This window comes from Molossus molossus, unplaced genomic scaffold, assembly GCF_014108415.1.
Source record: "Molossus molossus isolate mMolMol1 unplaced genomic scaffold, mMolMol1.p scaffold_m16_p_8, whole genome shotgun sequence".
Taxonomy (NCBI): Eukaryota; Metazoa; Chordata; class Mammalia; order Chiroptera; family Molossidae; genus Molossus; species Molossus molossus.
This window is the reverse complement of record NW_023425402.1, coordinates 74,019,991-74,043,439: the sequence shown is the minus strand read 5'-3', so window position 1 is coordinate 74,043,439 and position 23,449 is coordinate 74,019,991. Positions and strand designations below refer to the sequence as shown.

At 38.3% G+C, this 23,449-nt stretch overlaps 1 protein-coding gene across 1 annotated transcript in view; it reads right to left on the bottom strand.

The window, feature by feature from the left end:
• SLC35F1 (solute carrier family 35 member F1) overlaps nucleotides 1-23,449 on the bottom strand; it is a 382,926-nt gene that overhangs the window by 151,072 nt on the left and 208,405 nt on the right. Inside the window, exon 2 of the mRNA XM_036248565.1 lies at nucleotides 877-1,052. Coding sequence (XP_036104458.1) covers nucleotides 877-1,052 — 176 coding nt within the window. The remainder of the gene's footprint in view (nucleotides 1-876; nucleotides 1,053-23,449) is intronic.

The following is a 23,449-nucleotide window of genomic DNA, read 5'->3' as shown; positions in this document are numbered from 1 at the left end:
TTATAAAAGCTTAAAAAAAGTATGACTATTAAAATCGATGTATACAACTATTCATACATCCTTATTTATTATTAAGGTATATAATTGCTTTCAAACTTATTTGTGATTATTTTTCAATGCATATTTTACAATAGTTACTATTAACTATTAATAGTTACTATTGGGGGAAAATTCTTGGCTATTTGCAGGTCATAGATAAAAGTGTATCCACCAGGTCCAGTGATATAATAATAAGGCTGTGAGGTATACCCTCCAGAGATGTACCCTAAGGATTTCAACTGCAATTGCCCCTTATATTTTTTTTCCTTTTTTTACATTTACTCTCGGAAGCCATGCTTTCTTGTTTAAGATATTTTAAGTTTAGCCAGAACATCTTACCGGGCCATTTGTGGTAGTTTTCTTTTCTTTCTTTCTCCCTTTGCTATTATTAGAGTTGTCTATGTTTACTACTTTTATCTTTCCCGTGACACTTTCCCAAAGAACATATATCTGTTTGTAATTCTCTTGAATTTCTCAGGACTAGCATTATTTAGGGCAGCTATATCTGGCCTATTCCAGGTTCCAGAGCAGTACTCTATTTAGATTCACAGAGGGGTACAAGGAATTTTATCAGAAATTCAGATAGTGAGCAACTGTACACTTCTGACTATACATGCATTTCCTATTTCCTGCTGAATTCACACACTTTAAGCTTCTTTGTGATTTAATCATTCACTTTGTTTACTGTAAGACTATAAAACAGAAAAGTGAGACTCGGGGCCCTGAATTGTCATAGGATGCTGTAAGTGAAAAAGTTATCTGGTCATGGCTCATCATTCTTCCAGATATTTGTAAAAGAGAAACCAAGCTGTACTGTTGGTGGGTCTGAATGCTTACCTTGCCTGACAGCCAGTGTGGTGGTATAGACCAAGAAGAGAAGGATGTAATTCAGGAAACTCTGGAAGACTGGTGTATTGGCATGGAAATCTTCGGACAGGTACTTGCTGGTCAAGCCAATTCCACAAATAAGGAGGGATAACACCTGGCCCAGAGCCACAGAGATTAACATCTCCCTAAAAGATAAAGAGAAACAGGCAAAGATTAGCAGGAATCCATTAAAACAGCACTTAAAATTCCTTGAGCACTTGTGCTCTTCACTGGGCTAAGTGCAATAACTAGGATTTCTTTTAATCCATCACAGCAATCCTATGAGGAAGGTGCAATTGTTACTGGGGTTTTACAGGGAGGAAATCTAAAGCTTAGAGGGTTAAGGAATTTGTTCCCAGTTGCATAACTAGGAAATGGCAAAACTAGGTTTTTATTCCACATGGTTTTAAAATGCAAAAAAAAAAAAAAAATTTCAGTTCATAACAAAGAGCTTCAGTAATAAATTTTATAGGAAAATAAAAATGTACTTCAAAAGTAGTTCTATTGACATTGTATCGATGGCCTAAGTGCGTCCCTCCGCTACCACTGCCTCTGATGTTGCATTCCCTGTTCCCCACGAATACCCCCACCAATTCGGAGCTCCAGGCCTCCAGAGCTACTTGCCCTTCAGCAACCAGGCATGGTCTTCTCTGCCTGCATTCCTTGGCACGTATTATTTCCACAATGTTTGTCCTGCCCTTGTCAGTCGGACTCCCATTCAGCTTTTGAGATCTGGCTTTTGTCACCTCTTTGAGAAGTCTTCCCTGCCCTCTCTACACTGCAATGCATTTCCTTTGCTTCTATATTACTGTATTGTAATTACTGTGTCTATACCTTCTACTGCCCCGCCACCCCTGCCACCAGACTGTGAAGTTTGTACAATGTTCTTGATGGCACCTACAGCGGAACCACACCACTCAGAGGAAGTAAAAAATGGGGGAACTCAAAGTGCAGAGGTAGCGTGGGTAACACTGAATGGTTTTGCTGAAATGAAGGCTAATTTTATTTAAAGGAAGAGGTAAAGAGAAGTATTAGAATTAACCTAAAGGTTTTTAAGCCTGCCTAAGAAAAGTGTTATATACCCATCAACAAAAATCATAATAAAAACAGAGAATAAACTGATGGTTGCCAGATGGGAGGGGTGTTGGGAGGATGAGTGAAAATGGTGAAGGGAGTAAAAGGTCCAAATTGGTAGTTACAAAATAGTCATGAGGATGTAAAGTACAGCATAGGGAATATAGTTAATAACATTGTAATAACCATGTATGGTGTCAGGGGGGTACTAGACTTATCGGGGGATCACATTGTAAGTTATATAAATGTCCAACCGCTATTTTGCACAGCTAAAACTAATATAATATTGAATGTCAACTGTACTTGAAAAATAAATTAAAATATCATGATAAGGAGTTGGTTTTAGTGGGAAGAAAATACATGTTTTTGGTATATGAATTGGAGCTGCCTGGTGAACTTCCAAATGATCCAGCAGACTCAGAATCAAGGTATTAAAGCTGAATAGGAAGGTCAACCAGGAGATTAAAGTGGAAAGTTATACACATAAAGGTGGCTAAAGTTCTGGGAATGGATATCCCCAAAGCATGAAGAACAGGAGAGAGAATAAGAAGATTGGGCTAAGGGAGAAAGAAAAGGCACATTGCTGGAGTCAGGAGTGGTTAGAAAGCTCGCGAGAACAGCGTAGTCCTTGGGGTCAAGGAAACGAAGGGAGCAGACAGTTTCAAGAGGGAATAGTTGTAATATTAGATTTTGCTTAGAGGGTAAGGAGAATGAGGACTGATAGGAGATGGTCTGTAGTCATCACTAGCCTTGAAAACTCAGCTTTGGCTGAATGAAGAGCACCAGAGCAATTCTGTTTCACGCAAAGCCAGGGAACAAAGACTCACGCAGGGGATAGTGAGTGGTGAATAAGTGGGCAGAGAGTGTAAGAAATAAAGGTGTTGACTTTGAAGAATTTTGAAGAATTCAAAGATGTCCTTGAAGAAGTTTGATTTAATCACCATATAACACAATAACAATGATAGTTAAAATAATAAAGTGTGGAATGATTTAAAATTTAGTTTACACTGGATTCATGATTATCCTTTCATTGGGCGACTTGGTTATTTGCATAATAACTTACACCCTGAAGAGAAATGGGGAGAGTTACAGCCAATACTCCACACAGTGCTCCCAACGCTGGTTATGTGCACCGGAGAATGCTGCAGATGGAGTGTCTCCTTGGGAAAAGAAGGTTGAAAACTACTGCTATGACATGGTCATCGCTATAGCTGCTGAAATGACAACCATGATATCTTGAAATTTTGGCAGTATTCTGTGCCTTTCCTAAGCAAAAGCAAGCCACCAAAAATGACAGATCACTTACATAAGAAAAATAAATGTTAGTCCTTGTGATATATATGTGCTGTTGTACTATAAAACAGCCTTCTACATGCCAGGCACTACATATGCAAAGATGAATAAGACAGTCTTTGTCATTGGAACCTACTAAACCAAGGTGGAGCTGAGTTCTCGAATACCTTACTACAAAATGGAGCCAGTTAAGGTGAAATAATATTAATTCATATTTTATAAGTTTTTACTATGTGCCAAGTGCTGGGCTTAGACTTATACATACTATTTTATTTAATGCTAACAATAACCTTATAAGGCAGATATTATCTTTGTTCCATTTAAGTAAACTGATGCTTAGAGAGGTTGAACAACCAGCCCAAGGTCACAGAGCCAGCAAGGGGAAGAGTTTTGGAAACTGAATCATATGATTTCAAATCCCGACTTCTTAATTACTATGCTATACCATCATCATGCCGCTAAAATAGTACTCTTTGCTCTCACAGAGGGCACAGAGCACAGTCCTACAAACCTAAGTGGCTGATTTTCAGAAATATTCTGGGGAAGGTGAAGCCAAAAAAAGCCTGCCAGACTGACTGATGAAAACTCATGCACCAAGACATATGTAATGTGTGTCTTTCAACAAAAGGTCAGTAAAAGCCTCTTCTTGTTTCTTCAGTCAAACAAAACAGCAAATCTGCTGTATTCGATTTCTGGTTTTAATTAGTGGTCATGTCATTCACCTGGTGCTATAATTTGGGAGAAGATGCAAATTATGATTTTATCCATCACGTTAATAAACGTGACTTGTAAAACAGAAAGGAATGGAAGGGACCTTTTATCAGATTAGTTATGAGTCCTTTCCCAACTGTAGGGAGATATACTGTAGCTGTTGTTGCAGTCTGCACATCTGAGCTAAGTTACTAGTCACCACAGCAAAATAAATGAGTAAAATATAAATAAACCTAGATGTTGACACCCTGCTAATCCCACATTCCTACTGCCTCTACCTTATTTGTCATCAAACTCCCCTTTGTTCTCTTTTAACACAGGACAAATCCTTCATAGACTGTTCTCCCTACCGCTCTCTCTGTTTTAGGATCTTTTCAGTTCAGTTACTATTGCCTTACCCCTCTGAACTTTTTTTCCATAGGTAACCACCAAAGTTGATCTGCGGTCCCTTCAACCTAACTCCTCATAATCTGAAAGTGCCATCCTCTCCAGAAAGCCTCCCTCAACCACTCCTGTTCCCCGAGGCTGAGTGTCCTCATCTGTGCACTCCAATCTCTACTTGTACCCATCATATTGCACAACTCATGAGCTCCTGAAAATAAAATAGGTGTTCTCTTCACTTGTATGTTTCTGGTACTTTGAAGATTGCTGGTTGGAAAGGAAATCAATGCTCAACAAATACAGAATGAATGAATGACCAAGTTGACAAGCAAACAAATGTATAAATGAAAAGAGTGATGTCTTAGAAGATTTGAAAGATGGCTGCTTATCCTTTATTGAAAAACTACTAGCTCTAAAAGACAAAAACAACCCTATTTTCACTGTATTTCATCTGCCAGTTAGACACTGAGATTAATAAGCTATTTTCCAGTGCATTTCTGAACAAGCCTGGTAAGGTGCTATCTTGCAAAAATGATGCTAAATATGGTATGGGATGAGATTTTGCACAGCAAGCTGCTGGTTATTCATGTAGTATATAGAATAGCACACCAGATGCATTCTAACATAAGATACACAGTTCCTATAATTTTAGTAGCAGAAATGGAGAGCAGACTATGATACACATTTTCATCTTCTTTGTTTATCCATTTAAAAGGACATCCTACCCACTTTAAATTCACAATGACTAGACAATGAAAAATTCATGAGTCCCAGAAAAAATAGTTCTGTAGGAAGCCGAATACCTGTTATAACAGAGCTTGTATTCATAAAAGCTGGCATAACCATTATTATAAGCACTTTGTGCTTTTAAATAAATATAATTTAAAATCATGTGAATAAACTTATGATTTACAAATCAGATATTCAAAATAAGAAGATTTAAAATAAAACAAGTTGAATCTTGTTTTCTTCCCTTTGTTATAAGAATATGTTCCTTTAAAAAGGTATAAAAATTTTCAACATAGAGTTACATAATCATATTGCTTTGTAATTCTTTAGCATGAGAGTGAAGCAATTATGTCATTATCTTGAATTAGAGCATGTCACCCTTTCTGTAGAGACATCTTCATTCTGATAACTATTCTCTGGCAAGTCATGTCAGGTCTGAGTCAGCGCATGAATTCAATATGCATACATAAGGAACAAAAGTATACTGCTTTGACTAAAAACAATACCACCTGGCCCGGCCAGTATTGCTCAGTGGTTAGAGCATTGCCTTTGCACTGAAGGGTCACAGGTTTGATTCCCAGACAAGGGCACATACCTAGGTTTCAAGTCTGATTCCTGGCCCCAGGCAGGAGGCAACAAATTGATGTGTATGTGTGTCCCTCTCTTCACCCCTTCCCTTCTTCCCACTTTCTAAACATCAATGGAAAAAATATCCTCCAGTGAGGACTAACACAATATCAAATAAAATAAATACCTCCTGAACATGGGAGAAACATGTGTTCTCCTACATTTTGACAAGATTTCTGTTTTCAGAAGTTAGAACATTGGCTTCTTGAAGCTCTGAGCTGAAAGGTTTGACCACATTTAAGTATGAATTTGACTTCCATGTAAGAAGATTACTAGGCAAGAAGCAAATACATATCTCCAGAGGCTGAACATTATTGGAGTTTCTTCACCTCAGAGTCGGCATTCATGGAATTTAATCTGTTCTCCAGTTCTGTGCCACCAGTTTTGTTGTTGCTATTATTGTTTTTTAGAGGAAAGCAAGTAGGCCACAAGAGAGCCCTCTGAGACACTGAGGCTATGAGGTACTAAGTGCAGGAGGCATTTGAAAGGCCAGGGTGACAAGTGAGTCACAAACGTGCCTGTACTCTGCATGCGGTATGTCTGGAGAAGGGGCACGGATCAGTGAAAAGGCACCAAGCAGGGAGTTGGATGTCAGCCTCTTGAGTTCCACTAATTAAGCTTCACAATCTTGGGCATTTCCCACTTCGGTTTGGATTCCTTCATGCAAAGTAAGGATATTGTAACTGGTGATTATGTAAGATCCCTCTTCGCTCCTCTTAAAATCCCCATGGTCTCATCTATCTCTAAGGTCTCTGGTCACTCACTCTAGCTCCAGTGGTGGCTGCCATGGTCAGCGCTGCACAGACTACACCAACATTATGTGGCCACAGCCCAGTGGCCCCAGGCCTTATACCCTGTGCAGAAGACACTTGTGTCTTCTACCCCAGGGATTCCAGGTTGATGCTGAGGGTGAGACCTTATGGGGACCTACTTGGTGCCCACTCATCAGCACCCAGGAAGTGCAGGGGGATTACTGCACTGGAGAACTGATGCAGATAGATGAATTCTCCCTGTTTCCTCCCCTACGCAGATAATCCTGAGAAGCAATCACTTCTGCAGACTCTCTGAAGAAGGTCCTGCCTCATGAGGTGCTCAGTTGGGTACTCCACCTTGTATTGTCTGTTCCTCTTTCCCTTCTTCATTCCTGCCCCCTAGGATTCCTGTCCTTAGCAAAACAGCAGCACATACGCCTCTGCTTTCTGGGGAACTCAAGCTAAGATAATGAACTTTCCATTTCCTTTGATTCCCTAATTCTGACTTACTTTTAGAAGATACTGGTGTGTAATCATCAACCCTTAAAACTATTATCTTCGACCGTAAAGTCTATTCCTTTTGTGTTTTTAATTAAACTCTTTGGTAGCTGAGTCACCAGCAATGTTTACTTATTTCTAATGTGCACACTCTGTGGGTTTGGGAATTGGTCACAGAGAAATATATTGGTCAGTAGCATTTGCCAAGGCCTGTTGAGTGTAGGTTATGAGAAAGGAATGTTGGCCCCTGCCTCCAAGAAGCTGAAAGGGACACAGAACATAAAGAAGTGAAACTATGTCAATAGAGAACATAAAAATACTATGTACTCAAGTAAGTCTGTAGAAAATTGCTAGAAGTTATTGGGATCATTTCAGTCTTTAAAACTTGGCAAAGCAAATCTGGAAAGGTTTCATGGAGAACATAGTTTTGAGTCTTTTTTGTTTTAAATAATGAAAGAGATGCAGTTCTTTTTTTGTTCGTTTATTTGGGTGATTGGTTGCATGCATGTAGAACAACAAAAGTTCTCTGAAACTTCTGGTGGAAATATCAAATAGAACATCCACCCTAGAAAACAGTCTGTAAGTTCCTGAAAAAGTTAAAAATATCTATCAAATGGCCCTGTCATTCACTCCTGGGCATCCATCCAAGGAAATGGAACAATACATGCATTACCAAGATTTGTACACGGATGTTCACAGCAGCTTCATTTGTTACAGTCAAGTAACTTTCTCCCAAGGTTATGGTCCCAACTGTCCATTAGCAGGTGAACGAACAAAGAAATTGTGGCATATCCCTACAATGGAACACCACTCAGCAACAAAAAGGAATAGATTGTTGATACATGCAACAATATGAACAGATCTCAGACAACTATGCCAAGTGAAAGAAGACAGAAGAAAATGCATACATATGATTTCATATAAATAAATGTCTAGAAATTTTAAATTAATCTATACTGACAGAAAGTAGATCTTGATTACTTAGGGGTGGAGGGGTAGCTGTCCTTCTTGGAAGAGGTGTAATGAGGTATTGAGAAGTTGGCATGTCCTTCCAGGAAAGAGAAAGCTATGCCATCTTGAGAGCAGAGGCTAACACAAGGAATCACTGGGCTGGCTGAAGGAATGCTAATAACAGAGAAGGGTAAAGAAGTCTAAAGCGTAGGAACCTAAGGAGTTTTAATGCAGTAGGAATCATTCTTTAGAATTTCTGAGCAAGGGAAATGAAAAAAATTCCTGCTATAGTGTCTCTAAATTTCTCTGCTCATTCCATTAGCTAGGATCAAATCCTGCTTTTAAAATGGGATAAAAGGTTCAGTGGGAGGCAAGGTTGAAGAACCAGACCTCTCTCTGCCTAAGTACAGCATCCTGAAACTTCAGTAGCTTCATAATACAGCCACCTCTGGATGAGGCAGGTCAGGTACAGCTGTACTTTCATCTCAACATCTTCTAATAACTTGCCTCTTTAAATCCTCAGCATGGCTTTCTATGTATCTTTCCACATGATTTTTCAACAGAATAATGTGTTTTAGTCTTTTGCCATCTTGTTTTTCTTGTATAATACAGCCATTTTCACAATGACGGGAAGAAGAGACATTTCTCCAGTAGTATAAGGATTTTGAATGTATATTAATGAGAGATAACAATTGAGACCAGTTACAAAGTTATTGCTACATTTAATAACATTTTTGAAAACTAACGGGTTGTATGACTAAACATAATTGCCCTCCCCACCAAACTGCAGAAGTTATCTTCATGTTATGATTGCCTGTTTTTTTAATAGCTTGCAGACATTGTGCCAGTACTATCTTAAGGCACCCTGTATGCTTGGAGCAAAGTCCATCTTAAATAAATGTGTAAGTTCATATTTAAAATCATCTTATTGGTAATTACAAATTTTTACTTAATATTTTTGTTACATATGACTAGATTTCACCGCATTGGTTCTACTTTGCAATGTGGCTGATGAAGAAGGGTCAGATGAAGAATAAGAGAAGCTTCAATTGAGCATATTTTTTTGGTTATATATTTATGATGCATTTTCATATTATCTTTGATGCTCAGCTTTTGTGTAGGAATTATTTTTAAGCCAACAATCCTCTTTGTGAAGCTTAGTTATTGAGATGGTATAATCACTAAATCCTTAATCAGACCCACATAAACTGGGTGAAGTCAGGAGGCTATTGTGAACACCTGATAGCAGAACATCCGCTCCTCTGTCAAAAATCTCATATAACTTAGAGGAATCAGCTACCTAGAGAAGCCAGTCACAAAGACCGCATACTACATGATTCCATTTATACGACAGGTGCAGAATAGGCAAACATGTAGAGACAGGACTAGATAGCTGGACTAAAGGGAAGGGGAGATAGCAAGGTGAGAGCTAGACAGCACAGGATTTCTTCTCAAAGAGATGAGCTATTCTAACATCAACTGTGGTGTTAGTTGCACATATCTGCATAATACTTAATAATAATATACCGAAAATCATTGAATTTTACTCTAAATGGGTGAATGGTACAGAATACAGATTATATCTCAATAAAACTGTCATTAAAAAGGAAAAAAATGAAGAGATTGAAAATGAAATAGAAAAGGAAAGAGAGATAAAGAAAAATACAAATAAAATTACACAGTAGTGAAAAATTAAAGTTTCAACCATCTGAACTACAAATTGAGCGATTGCACCAGGGTCAATTTATACATTAAAAATGAGTCAAGCTTAATTTCTTTCTTATTGTTTCCACCTAAAAAAAAATATTTTTCCTTTCACAAATAAAACAACAATATTATTTTCTTCTTGAATCCCAGGGGATCCTCTTGTATTCTCCCTTAAGATCCACACTTCCAGTTCAGAAACAACTGACTTAGATGATATTTTTTAATCCTTAGTTTAGAAGGCAAAGCCTTTGTCATCGTCTTCCAGAAAGCCGGTGTGTGTCCTAAAACGAGAACATGCTTTAAAAATACATTTAGATCTTGACTCTGCCACTAACAAGCTGGAATTCATTTTCTATGGATTCATCAATAAAATGGGGATAATAATGTATATCTCACAGGGCTGTTATAAGGACTAACTGAGATAGTTTGTATAAACTGCCTACTATAGTATCTGGCTCATGGTAAATATTCATAATAAGACTTCTTATTACCTTTCAGTACATTTAGTACTAGTACTCTCATTGATTACTGAAGTCTATGTGTTTTGTTTGTAATACATTTTTTTTCAAAAACTAGAGAAAATATTACTAAATGCATCCCAGATTTATTTTTTGCTAAAAACATCTCTCAAGTTTGAAATTCATTCCAAAATTTGAGAAGTTTAAAGGAGCCCTGCCCTTTAGAAAATGGGGAAAGAAAGCAGAATAGATAGATAGATGATAGATAGATAGATAGATAGATAGATAGATAGATAGATAGATAGATGATAGATAGATAAAATATTTACAGTCTACCTGACATGACTATTATGAAACTAACAGATCTTAGTTTTAAATAGGAACTTCTGACTTGAGTTCTCACACTTGCTAACATCTTGGAGATAAAAGGTGAAGAGATTTTTAGGTCAACTGTTTTTTTAGGTTTCTGTTTTTTTCCCCTATGATTTTTAAATGACTGACATTTTTCATTGCAAACTGCTTTGAACTTTGCATTCCGCATTATGTTTGTGAACCCTCAGGCTAAATGGCAAACATTTAACTTTAAAATTTATTGAATAAATAAAAACAAAGAAAGCATGCAAGTGACTGGTGATATTCACTTTGTTCTAAAATAAAAACCCATATCAAATTCCATTATTTTATCACATATTTACCAAATTTGTATGCGTAAAGTATAGTGTATTTGAAGTAAAGTAAATGGGGAAAATTAGATACCACCAAGTGCTGAACTTCTCCACACACAATTAAAACTTGCTTGAAAATTGTATAATCAACTGAGATAATCAATTATGCCTTTTACTTGGAAGAACATGCAAGAATCTTTAGACAAATAAGTAGGGAAATCATGCCTAATTTTAGAAGACATGTATGGCTTTTGCTTTCAAGTCATGAAATAATTCTCTAAGTGCAGGCTAGTGGACGTTTTTCTTCATCATCCTTTACATCAAAAGATGACTCCCATTGACATGACAAGGACCCAACAGGAAAGGAGTAATGTCCTCTCAGTAGCTCTGACAGACTACCTTGTAAAACAACGCGGAATTCCATTTTTGTAGTATGGGCTAGACAAAATTTATTCTAAAGGGTATAGTCTTCTGTAAAAATGAAAATCGGAACTTTTACCATAATTAAATATTATAATGACTGGGAAGAAATTTGAGCTGGTGAAAGAATGATTCTAACAACAACAAAATAATCTGTTATTGCCACTCCTGCCTCAGGGTCCAGAGAGGAAGACAATCAAAAGGAAGTCTTTAAATGAGAAACCTCTAAAAGTTCTCAGCTGCTTTTAAGATGGGACAAGACAGAGGACAGACAGGTGGGAGACAGAGCTCCTGAGGCAGGGCAATCTGAGAGAGATTTTAAAGGCTGAGTCAGGAGGGGGGCTGGTGGAAAAGAAAAAACAACAACATTAAATTGATGACTTTGTTAAAAGACAACTCAAGCTGGTTCATGAAATACAAAATGTTCCAACTTTCTCAAAGATACCGAGACTAAGCATTGTGGTAAAACATCAAGTCAAACAAAAATATCAGGCAGATTACAAATCAAGACAGCAAAATTGATTTTAATGCTAAAAAGGAACCTTCTCATTAAAATCATGTTCCAGGTCACAGAGAACAGCCCGTTCTTTTATGTGGAGCCCCTGCTGAGGCTATGATTGAAAACCAGGCCCTCAAGTTTTGGGAAGCCACTGACACTTTTTAAGAACAAGGAGGGAAAGAAGGGTCACTTTAGCGGCCAAAATTGTGTCCTTGTACTTGACTTCATTGTCAAGTAATCTGTTAAAGTAAGGAGGCGTGCTCTGATCTACCTGGCTGGGTGAAGTCCACTCCCCAGAGTGGGAAGGGATGAGGCCGATACCTTCCTTCCCTCCGGATATCAGTCTGATGATTTCTTTTACACTGTCGCCTGCTGGGGGAACTGTCACTTACTAAGTCTGCAATGGAAGCCACTTACAGTCCACCTTTCTTTCCTTTTTTCTTATGTAAGACTTGGGTAAATGCAAGTAATTTCAGATCTCTGATACATTTCACCTAGCATGCCTGTCTCACCTAGTAAAAGCTGCCACAATGTTTCCAAACTGTCCAAGGCGCAGAGAGCATCCAATGACTACATGGCAAAATACCAGAAAAGAGAGCAAGATTATTTTTCAAATTAAAAAAAAATGAAAAATGGGAATGGTTTCACTCCTTTTTTTTACGTTCCACTAAAGAGGAAATTAAGTAAAAGTTTAAGAACTAAAAACCAAACATTGCAATATATTCTCAAAATATGTTTTGCTAAAGGTATATTTTCTACCCCTGCCCCCCCACCATGCCTAAGTTACTGGAACCATTTCCTTTGATGCAACAGCTGCAGAGACTCAGCCTGGTGGCCGAGCAGAAAGCTCAGACAGGCTGACGGCTTCAGCACTCTGGCAAACCAAGAGGGCAGAGTCTTCTACTTGTGAATTCTCCGCGACAGGCAATTTGAGATCAAGAAAATACAGGGAAAGGATACTTGTTATCCCGTTTTAATATTTTTTGTCCTCATCCGAGGACATTTTTGCATTGATCTACAGAGAGAGTGGGAGGGAGAGAGAAAGAGGGAGAGAGAAATACCGACCTGAGAGACACATCGAGTAGTTGCCACCCACATGACCCCAACCAGGGCCAAGGATAAACTGCAACCGAGGTACGTGCCCTTAGTGGGAACCAAATCCAGGACTCTGGTCTTAGGGCCAGCGCTCTAACCACTGAGAAAACCAGCCAGGGCCCATTTTAATTCTTGAATCCCAGAAACATACAGCCTTGGAGGACTCTTCTGTATTAAACTGATCATGGCCACCATCAACCCAGATGACTGTCCTATGGCTCTCTTCCTGGAACAAGAACTATCAAGTCCCAGGCCCTTTAAAATGGTGTTGCTGAAACCAACTGTATCTCAGTGTGGCATGTCTATTCATTAACAGAAAAACAATTTCCAGACACAGTAGTTATTTTGAACTATCCCTAAAGAAGAGTTTCAAACTCCACCCTTGGTTCTCTTGATACTCTAAAGTTTTATTTGTTTGTTTGTATATATAAATCTCTCAATGGACAAATATTTATATACCTTTTCTTTATTCATCCATCAGAGGATACTTAGGTTGTTTTCATATAGTGGCTATTGTGAAATATGCTTCAATGAAGATGAGAGTACAGGTATCTCTTTGAGATGCTCATTTCATGCCTTTGGCTATATACCCAGAAGTGGGATTGCTGGATCATATGGTAGCTCTATTTTTAATATTGTGGGGAACCTCCATACTGTTTTCTATAAAGACTGTACCAAGTTACATTCCTGTGTGAGGGTTCTCTTTTTTCCATATCCTTGACAACATTTATCTCTTGTCTTTTTGATAACAGACATCCCAACAACTATGAAGTGATATCTCGTTGTGCCTTTGATTTGCATTTCCCTAATGGTTAGTGATGTTGAGCACCTTTTCACATGCCTGTTGGCCGTTTGTATGTCCTCCTTGGAAAACTTCTGTTGAGGTCTTCTGTCCCTTTTTGAGTTGGTTTGGTTTCATTATTGTTGAGTTGTGTGAGTTCCTTATATTTTGGATATTAACCCCCTTTATCAGATGTATGATTTGCAAGTATTTTCTCCCATTCTGTAGGCTGCTTTTTCATTTTGTTGATTATATCCTTTACTATGAAGAAGCCTTTTAGTTTGATGTAGTCCCACTTGTTTACTTTTGCTTTTCTTGCCTATGCTTTTGGATTGACACCTTGACGTTTTAATAGTGACTATAAAAGTGATTTGAATAGAGTCTGAATATCATTTATTTCCTTTATTGATCCATTTATGTGCATGTGTGTCTGATGAAAAACAAGGGAGAGGCTAAAAAAATGTCCTACTTAAAAGTATAAGTGAGCTGATACTTTAAGTACCTGTCTCACCAGCACACACATTGCCAAAGAGATTAAATTCAAATGAGGGTGCATGGCCTGCATAATGATGTACACATTTTGTTTTCCTTAGTGCTCCTGAGGACAGGTTAGTTTACACATGAGTGGATTATTTTGGATATACTACTGCTTGGCCAAATAACTCCATTGCATATTTTACTTTAATTTAAAGTAAAAATAAAATGAATCAAGGTGTGACATATAATATGATGTAAGCATTCTGCTGAATTTAAATATTCTAATTAAATTACTTGTAGCAAGATAAATTAGATTATTTTTCAAGCACATTTAGATAAATCTAATGAAATTCTATGAATAGAAAAGTCAGAATGGGCTTTGTTTAATGACTTGGTTGCTGATATATTCTCTTGGAATGAATAAGAAGTCAGACTGACCTTGGGTCATTTTCCCCAAAAAAGAGCATTTTTTGTGTGTTTCTTTAGTTTTTAATTAAATGTTTTAAATTAAACATTTAATTTTATATTAACTTCAAACAGACTAGCTAAAAAAAACCTAGGATTTACTTTATGTTGAAAGTAAAATAATTTATTGAGGCATTTAGTTATATAATTTTCCCCCTACATTTTTTCCTTTTAGCTTTTGAATTCCTTGGCATCAAAACAGTTTCGATTGGGAAGGAAACAGAGGACCAAACAAATGTTCTTATGTTTCGGATCCCATGGAGTAGATTAGGTTAAGGGTAGAAATGGCAGACATTGCCCTGGCCGGTTTGGCTCAGCGGTTAGAGCGTCGGCCTGCCGTCCTGAGAGACCCGGGTTCGGTTCCCGCTAAGGGCGCGTACCTTGGTTGCAGTTTGTCCCTGGCCCTGGTCGGTTGTGCGGGTGGCAGCCACTCGATGTGTTCCTTCACGTCGATGTTTCTCTCTCTCTCTCTCTCTCTCTCTCTCTCTCTCTCTCTCTGTTCCTCTCTCTCCCTCCCACTCTACCTGAACAAAAAATGGAAAAATGTCCTCTGGTGAGGATAAAAAAAAAGAAAAAAAAAAAAAAGAAATGGCAGACATTAGCTAGAGGGACATGGGCACAGAAATATCTAGTTCGGGAAAGATGTCTAAAGACTAGGGTAGGCTCTACAAGTGACAGGGACCAAGACTCACCATCTCATGCCACTCTGGGAAGGGAAGTTTGCCGGCACCTAGATGGGTTGGCTTGGTAGACCATACAGAGAAGCTGTGTGCCAGGAACAAGGGCTCCTAGCCTGTACAGATTTCTATGTCCAAAGGTGGTATAAAACCCACAAAGCTTTTGGATTCTAAGGAACTATATAGGGTTGGAAAATATGCATACTAATAGTCTAGTGTGGTGAGGTTTTTTGGTGTGTTTTTTTTATTTTTTAATTATAGTTTATTTCCAATATTACTTTGTATTGATTTCAGATGTATAGCAACGTGGCTGGACAATCATATACTTTACAAAGTGGTCCCTCTGATATTTCCAGTACCCACCTGGCACCACACATAGTTATCACGATATTATTGACTATATTCCCTTAGCTGCACTTCACATCCCATGACTATTTTGTAACTGCCCATTTGTACTTCTTAATCCCTTCACCTCTGTGGCCCAGCCCCCGTCCTTCTCCCCTCCAGTGTGTTTTGACGTGCATGAGATCCCGAGCCATCTGACTGGCCCCACAGGAATGGGTGGGCGTAGGAAGAGTGGGATGTAAGGTGTGGGTGAACTGGGAGTGCAGAAAGGGAACCTCCCTTCCCATGTTTCTGAGAGAGAATTTCTTCTTAGTCTAGAGCAAGAGAACTTGAAGTCAGAATTAATTTGTTTTGTGGACATTGGTGAAACAAAAGATCTTAATTTCTTTCACTCTTGGGAAAGTTTATTTCCATTTTGGTTAGCTAAGAAGTTATTCATGAGTAAAACATCTTGCCTCCCTAAACTCCTTTCTTTTCCTACTCCTTTGGAAATGCTTGGAATTTTATTATGGGCAGGGACTATAGATTCTTTGGCTTGGGAGAGTGGTGAGTGAAGTCTGAGAGGGCAGGGAAGGGGCAGAAAAGAAAGGTTTACAAAGCTAAAGAGGCTTAAATGATGGTTATGGGATGAACAAGCAGATAAAGATCCTGTGCAATAATATCTAGAAAAATAATGTGACAATTATTCATTTTTCTAAAACAATCTATGAAATCAAATGAAAATGGGGTAAGAACCCGTGAAAGTTACCCAGCCATGAATGAATTGACATTGCCTAATCTATATTCCAGTTCCATAGCCAATCCAAGGAAGGAGAAATGAGGCCCTTTGAAGAACAGAACATGATGGCTCCTGTGATACATATTTCATAAAATGTTTTCTCACAGAGTGTTCTCTTCTGCGCATTCCCAGCGCTGTCTGAGATACATTAGTGAGAGGGATGTGAGGCGCCAGGTTTCTTAGTAACGTACCTTTTCATGTTTGGTGCATAAACTTTTGGTTCAGTTGACAATGCCAGAACACATCTACAGCACTTTCTCATCTGATATGAATGGAAATAGTTACTGAAATTATATAAGTGAAGTAGAGCAAAATTCATGAACTGCTTTCGGAGTCTTTAAGAACAGAAAGGGGAAGAGCAGGAGTAGATGGGTTAGTGAGAGAGGAATGAGTGAGGCTCCATCCTCTACTAGTATAAATACTGGGATTCAACTATAATATAATTAGTAACTAAAAAAAAAAGTTTTATTCGCACCAAGGCATTTATGTTATTATAGAGACTTAAAAATCCCAAATAAAGACATTTAAATAAACCAGAGGTCATTTTTTAATGAGCTACGTTAAACGTTTCAACACTATGAGGACAACTCTATGTCTACATCTCTTCGAAAATGGAATAGATACAGACAGAACAGTGTGCTCAATGGGTCAGTAACTATACAGTGTATGTGAGACAACGGTAGGGAGACATCTGAATTCTTCCCAAATGGTCTAAGGTAACACCAGAAGAACATTGCTAACACCAGGAGAATCATTGAAAAACCTGTTGAGTTATAGTCTAGCATGGCCAGCAAAGGGCAGGCAGTGAGTGGAGACACCACTCACATCAGGGCATCATGAGAAGACATCGTAAGAGATTGTCTTTCCACAGCCCTGCTTGTTTGTCAGTGCCAAGCCCTGCAGTCAACACAATAGCATTAACCTAAGGGTTTCTGATCTTCTGTGTCTAGTCTTCCCTAAAGCCCAGTGCATGGAGTGAGAACCCAGGAAGCTCAGTCTTTTACAGGATCTCCGGCAAAAGTATCTGGTTCCCTGCACGTAAGGAAGATCTAGTTGAAGACCAGCTCGCCCCCCACCCCCCCATGGCACTGTGCCAGCATGGACCATAGCTATTTTAGAAATATACATCATAATAAAGTGGGGACAGTTTACTCAACACCCCATAGAGAGGTGACATTCTTGTCCTTGCTGATCAACACCTGGTACTGTTTTCCCTCTACAGAAATATTTGGAGGAGGATTGGTGAGAGGATTATGTTGGAGAAAGTGAATTCTGAGTGTCAGAAATCACCTACATACACTGTTCAAGCTCCAACCTCCCTTTACTCTATGGGCAGCAGAGGTCTTCAGTGTGTTTAGAAATCAGCAGGTGTTGACTCTGTGCAAGCAAAGACAGATGCTGAGATCCACCAGACAGTGGAGCCAGTAAGAGCAGCCAAGCCAAATTAAGGGCCGGTGCAGGGTTCTATACAACAACCAGCAAAGGTGGCCAGCACCCTGCATATAAATGCTTCCTAAGGTGGAGATTTCACAATGCTTCAATCTGCCCTTCATTTTATATGCATTTGCTTAAAGAACATGAACAATGTTTCTGTTGTAGAAACACAATCTGAAATTGTTTGCATGGTATTTTAGAGAGAATGCTATGATTGACAAAGAGCTCATAACCTGGAGAATAATTTTAAAGGGTAGAAGGATTATTAACTTGTTCGTCTATTAGCATGTTAATAGTTAAGAGCATACTTGAAATGTGGTTATTTTGGGTTTCAATGACTCTGGTAAACTTGTGTCCTGAGCATGCCTGTACCTTAAAGATGGGGGGGGGGGGGGAGGCACGTTGCTTTTCAAAATGCTAGCATGGTTCACAACTATTTTAGAAATATACATCATAACAAAGTGGGGACAGTTTACTCAGCACCCCATAGAGAGGTGACATTCTTGTTCTTTCTCTTTACCTACTTCACCTTTTCCATCTACTGCTTTGTATGATCACTATTGGAAAAAAAAAAGCTTTCCAACTTTGTCCCTCACTTTGATGGACAGAACAGGAAGTCAACATTCAAATCTTAATCCCTGCTTTGACAGTATGAAAGACAGAAATTGAAGAGAAAGAGGAAGAAGAGGAGGAGAGGCAGCAGTTCAGTTCCTGACAGTCAATTCTACTGCTTGATGGAGGGAAGCGACCATAGGTCTCTAAAATGCAGAATGCATTTCTGAGCCACTATCCAGGTGTGCACATTGTAGGGGCCTTTTCTTACAAGTGTTATTATTTTTTCCTAGACCTGGGCTCCAAAATCCAGGAGAGGCTTGCCTCACAGGGTCATGTTCAGAAAGCAGAGACAAACAGAGCAAGTTCTCTGCACACATCAAGTCTCCTCAGTCTAAATCTCTACCTCAAATCCACCTGGGAATTGTATTCATTAAACTGCCTCACGCTGAGTGGCATCATTCTGGGGCTCAGCACTACATAGTGACCGGCCTTCATCAACCACCTGTGAGCAGCTTGTTTGTGGACCAACACATTTCTCCTGGCTCTGGAGCCAACAACATTTCTAATCCCCTGTCTCCTGCTGGACTTGACAAATGATAAAAGTAGTGTCCCAAAGGCAGGGAGGAGAATTTCACAATAAGTAATGAGATAACAGATAGTAGGATGTATGTAGCCAAGTGACTTTTCTCTTTGAAACAAGACCTTGACCTTGTCTAACTAACACTGTCTTTTTCTTTGAGACCCAACACTCACCTTAAGCAGTTCACCTGTGAAAATGGTATCAAGGCCTGCCCTGCAAGGGCACCCTCCTGTTTTTCTGATGGTTCTGTAATCTATTCATCTTACTGACATATCTTTATTAACTTCAGATTTTATGAAGATTTGAACTTTTAGAAGTGGGTTGTGTTTTATCTTTTAGGAATGAGATAGAAAGCTGAACACATTCAAATACATGACATTTAGGAAATAAAGGTATAAAGAGACAAAAAAAAGGGATGGATGAGTGTTACCCAAGAAGGCTCTCAGTGGACAGAAAGGCCAGTGCTTCCAAGAAGCAGAGGGCTAGATGAATCACCATGACCATTTCAGGCAGCCACTGGGCATCCAGTCAGTGCCTCAGGTGCCGGGTCCTGGACACAGAGCCTGTGATAAGGGAGGTCAGACAGATGTTTATGGTCACCTCTAGGAGTTAAGTGGTCTATTAGTAAATCAAATTATCCATTATTTTTTACATCTGAAAAAGTCTATAGGCAAGAAGAACAATAACAAAATCGTATCCTGGATATCTGCATCACAAGGAGAAGAGAAAAAAATCAAAACTATTTTTCCTTGCGAGTTGAAGACTGTTTTCTGTACATTTAACTCCAAAGTAAAAATCAAGAGAAAATGTTCTTCCCTCTGGTAATTCTGCACATTGAAATATGTTTTTGCAGTGAAAATTGGCCTATTCTATTCTATAAATATAATTAACCTTTCTTTAAACTTGCTCTAGGAGGAAAATCATTATTTTCTAGCCAGAAATGTTGCTATTTATGCATCTAAAAACTAGTTTTAGTGGAAAGAAATGACATTTTTAGAACCTAAAAATAGTCCTGCCACTTAATTTTGAAAAAAACCTCCTAAGTCAAGGCAACAGTTTTCTGCTCATTCACAGCCCTGGGAATGTGCCCTCCTGCAGCTGGGTTTCTTTTTTTATTCTCTTCTTTCTTTTGTCTTTTTTCTTTGCCATCAGCAAGATCCTGTCTTCAGAAGTCTATGGACCAGATCTTTTTCCTTAGTCCAGGAGTAAATCACAGGTCACTAGTCTAGGAAAACATCATTTCCAGTGCAATACAGAGGCGTCTTATTCAGATAAACAACATCACCGCTGGGTCTGTCCTTTGCAGAGAAGCAGGTCCATTCCCGCCACATCTCATATCCAGATGCAATACCCAGGAAAGCATATGAAGCCACATGTCAACTTCTTCCCTCTCTCCACTGAAGAAACCACCTTCATCCCCACACACCCACTCAGCCCTTCCTTTTCCGTCTCCATGCCTGCCTCTTGAAGCAGGATGGGCTCCTGTGTTGTCCTGACTACTCATGACTTCGTGATGACCCTACTGATACCAAGAAGACAATGAGGTAACAGGCCACTTCTCCTACACTTCAGAAGGCAATACAGGGAAGAGGGTAAAACTCAATGAGAAAGAAGAGCTATCATAGTGGCACCTGACAAATCAATAGAGGATATATTTGAGGATAGAATCTCCCAGATACTGCCCAAATCCTACCCTGTGGGCAAACATCTTGGGGTGACTAAAAAGATGTACCATAAATAAAGGAAAATAAAATGTCTCTACCCAAATTTCTTTACTGAGGTAAATAAGTCATTTTGAAGATTTCAGTTCTTACTATATAATAGTAGTAGTAGTAGTAGTAATAATTAACATTTATTAAACACTTACTATGTGCTAGGAACTCTAAAGGCTTTATATGGATTTATCCTACAACAACCCCACAAGATAGGTATTTTCATTATATCCATTTTACAGATGAAGACACAGAGGTACGAAATGGTTAAGTAACTTGCCCAAGATCACACAAAAGCAAGTGATAGAAATGTGCTCCAAACTCAGCCTAATTTCAGTGCCCGAGCCCTTATCCACACACTACATGGCCACACAGATGCCCACAGCAGGTACACACAACACAGACATGCACAAAACACATGTCACACTGCTTTATTTGCATCACTACTTTTAGTTTATGTCATTATTTTTCTTTCTCATATATTTTGACTCTACCAAGTCTTCACTGGTATGATTTTTACATCACTTTGATCCAAGGGCTACACAATGATGTAATTTGGAAGAGGGGGCTGGAAAAGAAGAAAGGAGATGTGACCCATTTTGAAAGACCTTGATCTGTCTGCTTGCTTCTTAAGAACAAAGTCTGTCCCTTGAGTTATTTACTAAATTTATACATCTGTTTCTTGAGGGCCTTACAAAATAGCAGTATAAAGGATGACACATAGTATATCTGACAGTGAGTTTATGGAATTTTCTTAAGAAAATAATTAACCATATTGATGTACTGTTTCTTATTTCCAGCAAAATCTGTTTAGAAAAACATGATCATCCAACAAGAAAATGAAATAATCCATTAGTAAGGTGATATACATCACTTATATCAGTATACATTTATATATTTGCATATGTATATCTATGTGAATATAGTATAGTATAACATATTACATTATATTAATTATATTATATCAATTACATTATATTGAATAAATTCACCTGTTTTGTATGCCAGAATGGAAAATTTGGAGTTACTACCTCCATATGTAAAACTTTCAACTCATACTCATGAAAATAAAAGAAGTGAAAATGTCATGTTTAAAAGAGGGAGTAGAACCTTTCCGGCATTATTGACAGCAACATAGACCGAGATACAATAATGTTCATATACTTTGACACTTCCAGTGGTCTCCTATCTAAGCATTTACTAAAAGGTAGCCATCCAAAAGTTGGAAAAACTAGACTTGCATCATGATTATTTATTTATTTTTTATCCTCACCCGAGGACATTTTTTCCATTTCTTGTTCAGAGAGAGTGGGAGGGAGAGAGAGTGAGGAAGAGAGAGAGAGAGAGAAACATCGATGTGAAAGGGACACATTGAGTGGCTGCCACCCGCACGACCCAACCAGGGCCAAGGACAAACTGCAACCGAGGTACGTGCCCTTAGCGGGAACCGAACCCAGGTCTCTCTGGACCGCGGGCCGATGCTCTAACTGCTGAGCCAAACCGGCCAGGGCTGCATCATGATTATTATTCATAATGACAAAAATTGGAAATGACTTAAATATTATTATAACTTAATGGTTCATTAAGTTACAGTACATCAACTTGATTGAAGAGTAGGCAGTAATTTCATGTCATTGCTAAAAGATTGTAGAGATATAAAAATGCTTAACATATAATGATGAGTGAAAAACACTATGGTAAAATTGTTTCTGTGCTTTGCCTCAATTACATAAAATTGTTTTATGTACGTTGACAGAGATTTCTTTTCTCTCTTTTTCTTTTGGTGTATGTTACAACTTCAATAGAGCAACACAAATTCTTATGTTTGAATCTATTCTCTATTAAGCTGATTGTGGTATAACTTAAAATTGCAGGAAATGTTGATTTTAAAATTTATGTGTGTTTGGGAAAAGTGTAATACTGGACCAACCAGTGTATATGCTGACTATGTCCAGTGACATTTCACATTTGTAGTATGTGGGCAATATTTGTTACCTTTCCATGCCATATAGTTTATGAAGATAAACCAGAAGATAATAAAGTAATATGAAAAATTACATGGAAAAAAACTCCTAGTGATAGAAGATATTAAATATTTATAAAATCTTTACATACCTTTTTCCTCTTTCATTGTCTTAGGTTCTGTTACTTTTATTTAAATGATTTATGATCTCTGAGCTCTTTGTTGTAATCCATCTCAAATCCTTCCTGACTATACCACAGTATAAATAGGGAAGAAATAATAGTGCTTCATGCATACAAAGTAGTGGCCATTCTCTGCATACAAAACTGCAAATAAAATTGAAAGAAAAAAAACCTACTGCTTCAAGGGATACATCTTCCCATATTTCTGAATGTTTGGCATCATTAATGTGACTGGCTAAGTGTTATGCATTTGGTGTGATCTATCCCAAAAAAGTACTAAGACCTTGTTCTTAATTCCAATTCCCTTAGAAATGCACTGCATTCTATAGTAAACCAGACTCCCACTGGTTTCTGAGAAGGGAACCATCATTATTTTGCAGATGAAGAAGATGAAGCACACATATCCTGAGAAGTCTGTCTATGCTAACAATTAGGGCTAAAATTCACTGAAATCATACTGTGACAGGCATTGTACAGCACTTTACAGGAACTACGTGATTTAATCTTTACAGCAAACCACTGAGGAAAGTACTACCATCAAATTCTAGTTTACAGTTGAAGAAACCACTAAAGAGAGGTTAATGCCCCAGGTTTCAAGCTAGGACGACAAATATCTCAAATTGCTTATAATATAATGCTTAAAATGTTTGAGAGTGCTAAAATGTTTTGTAAATATCGTGCAGTTTAGAACCAAAAACTACAGTATATAGAAGATTAATGGTGATACATCTGAG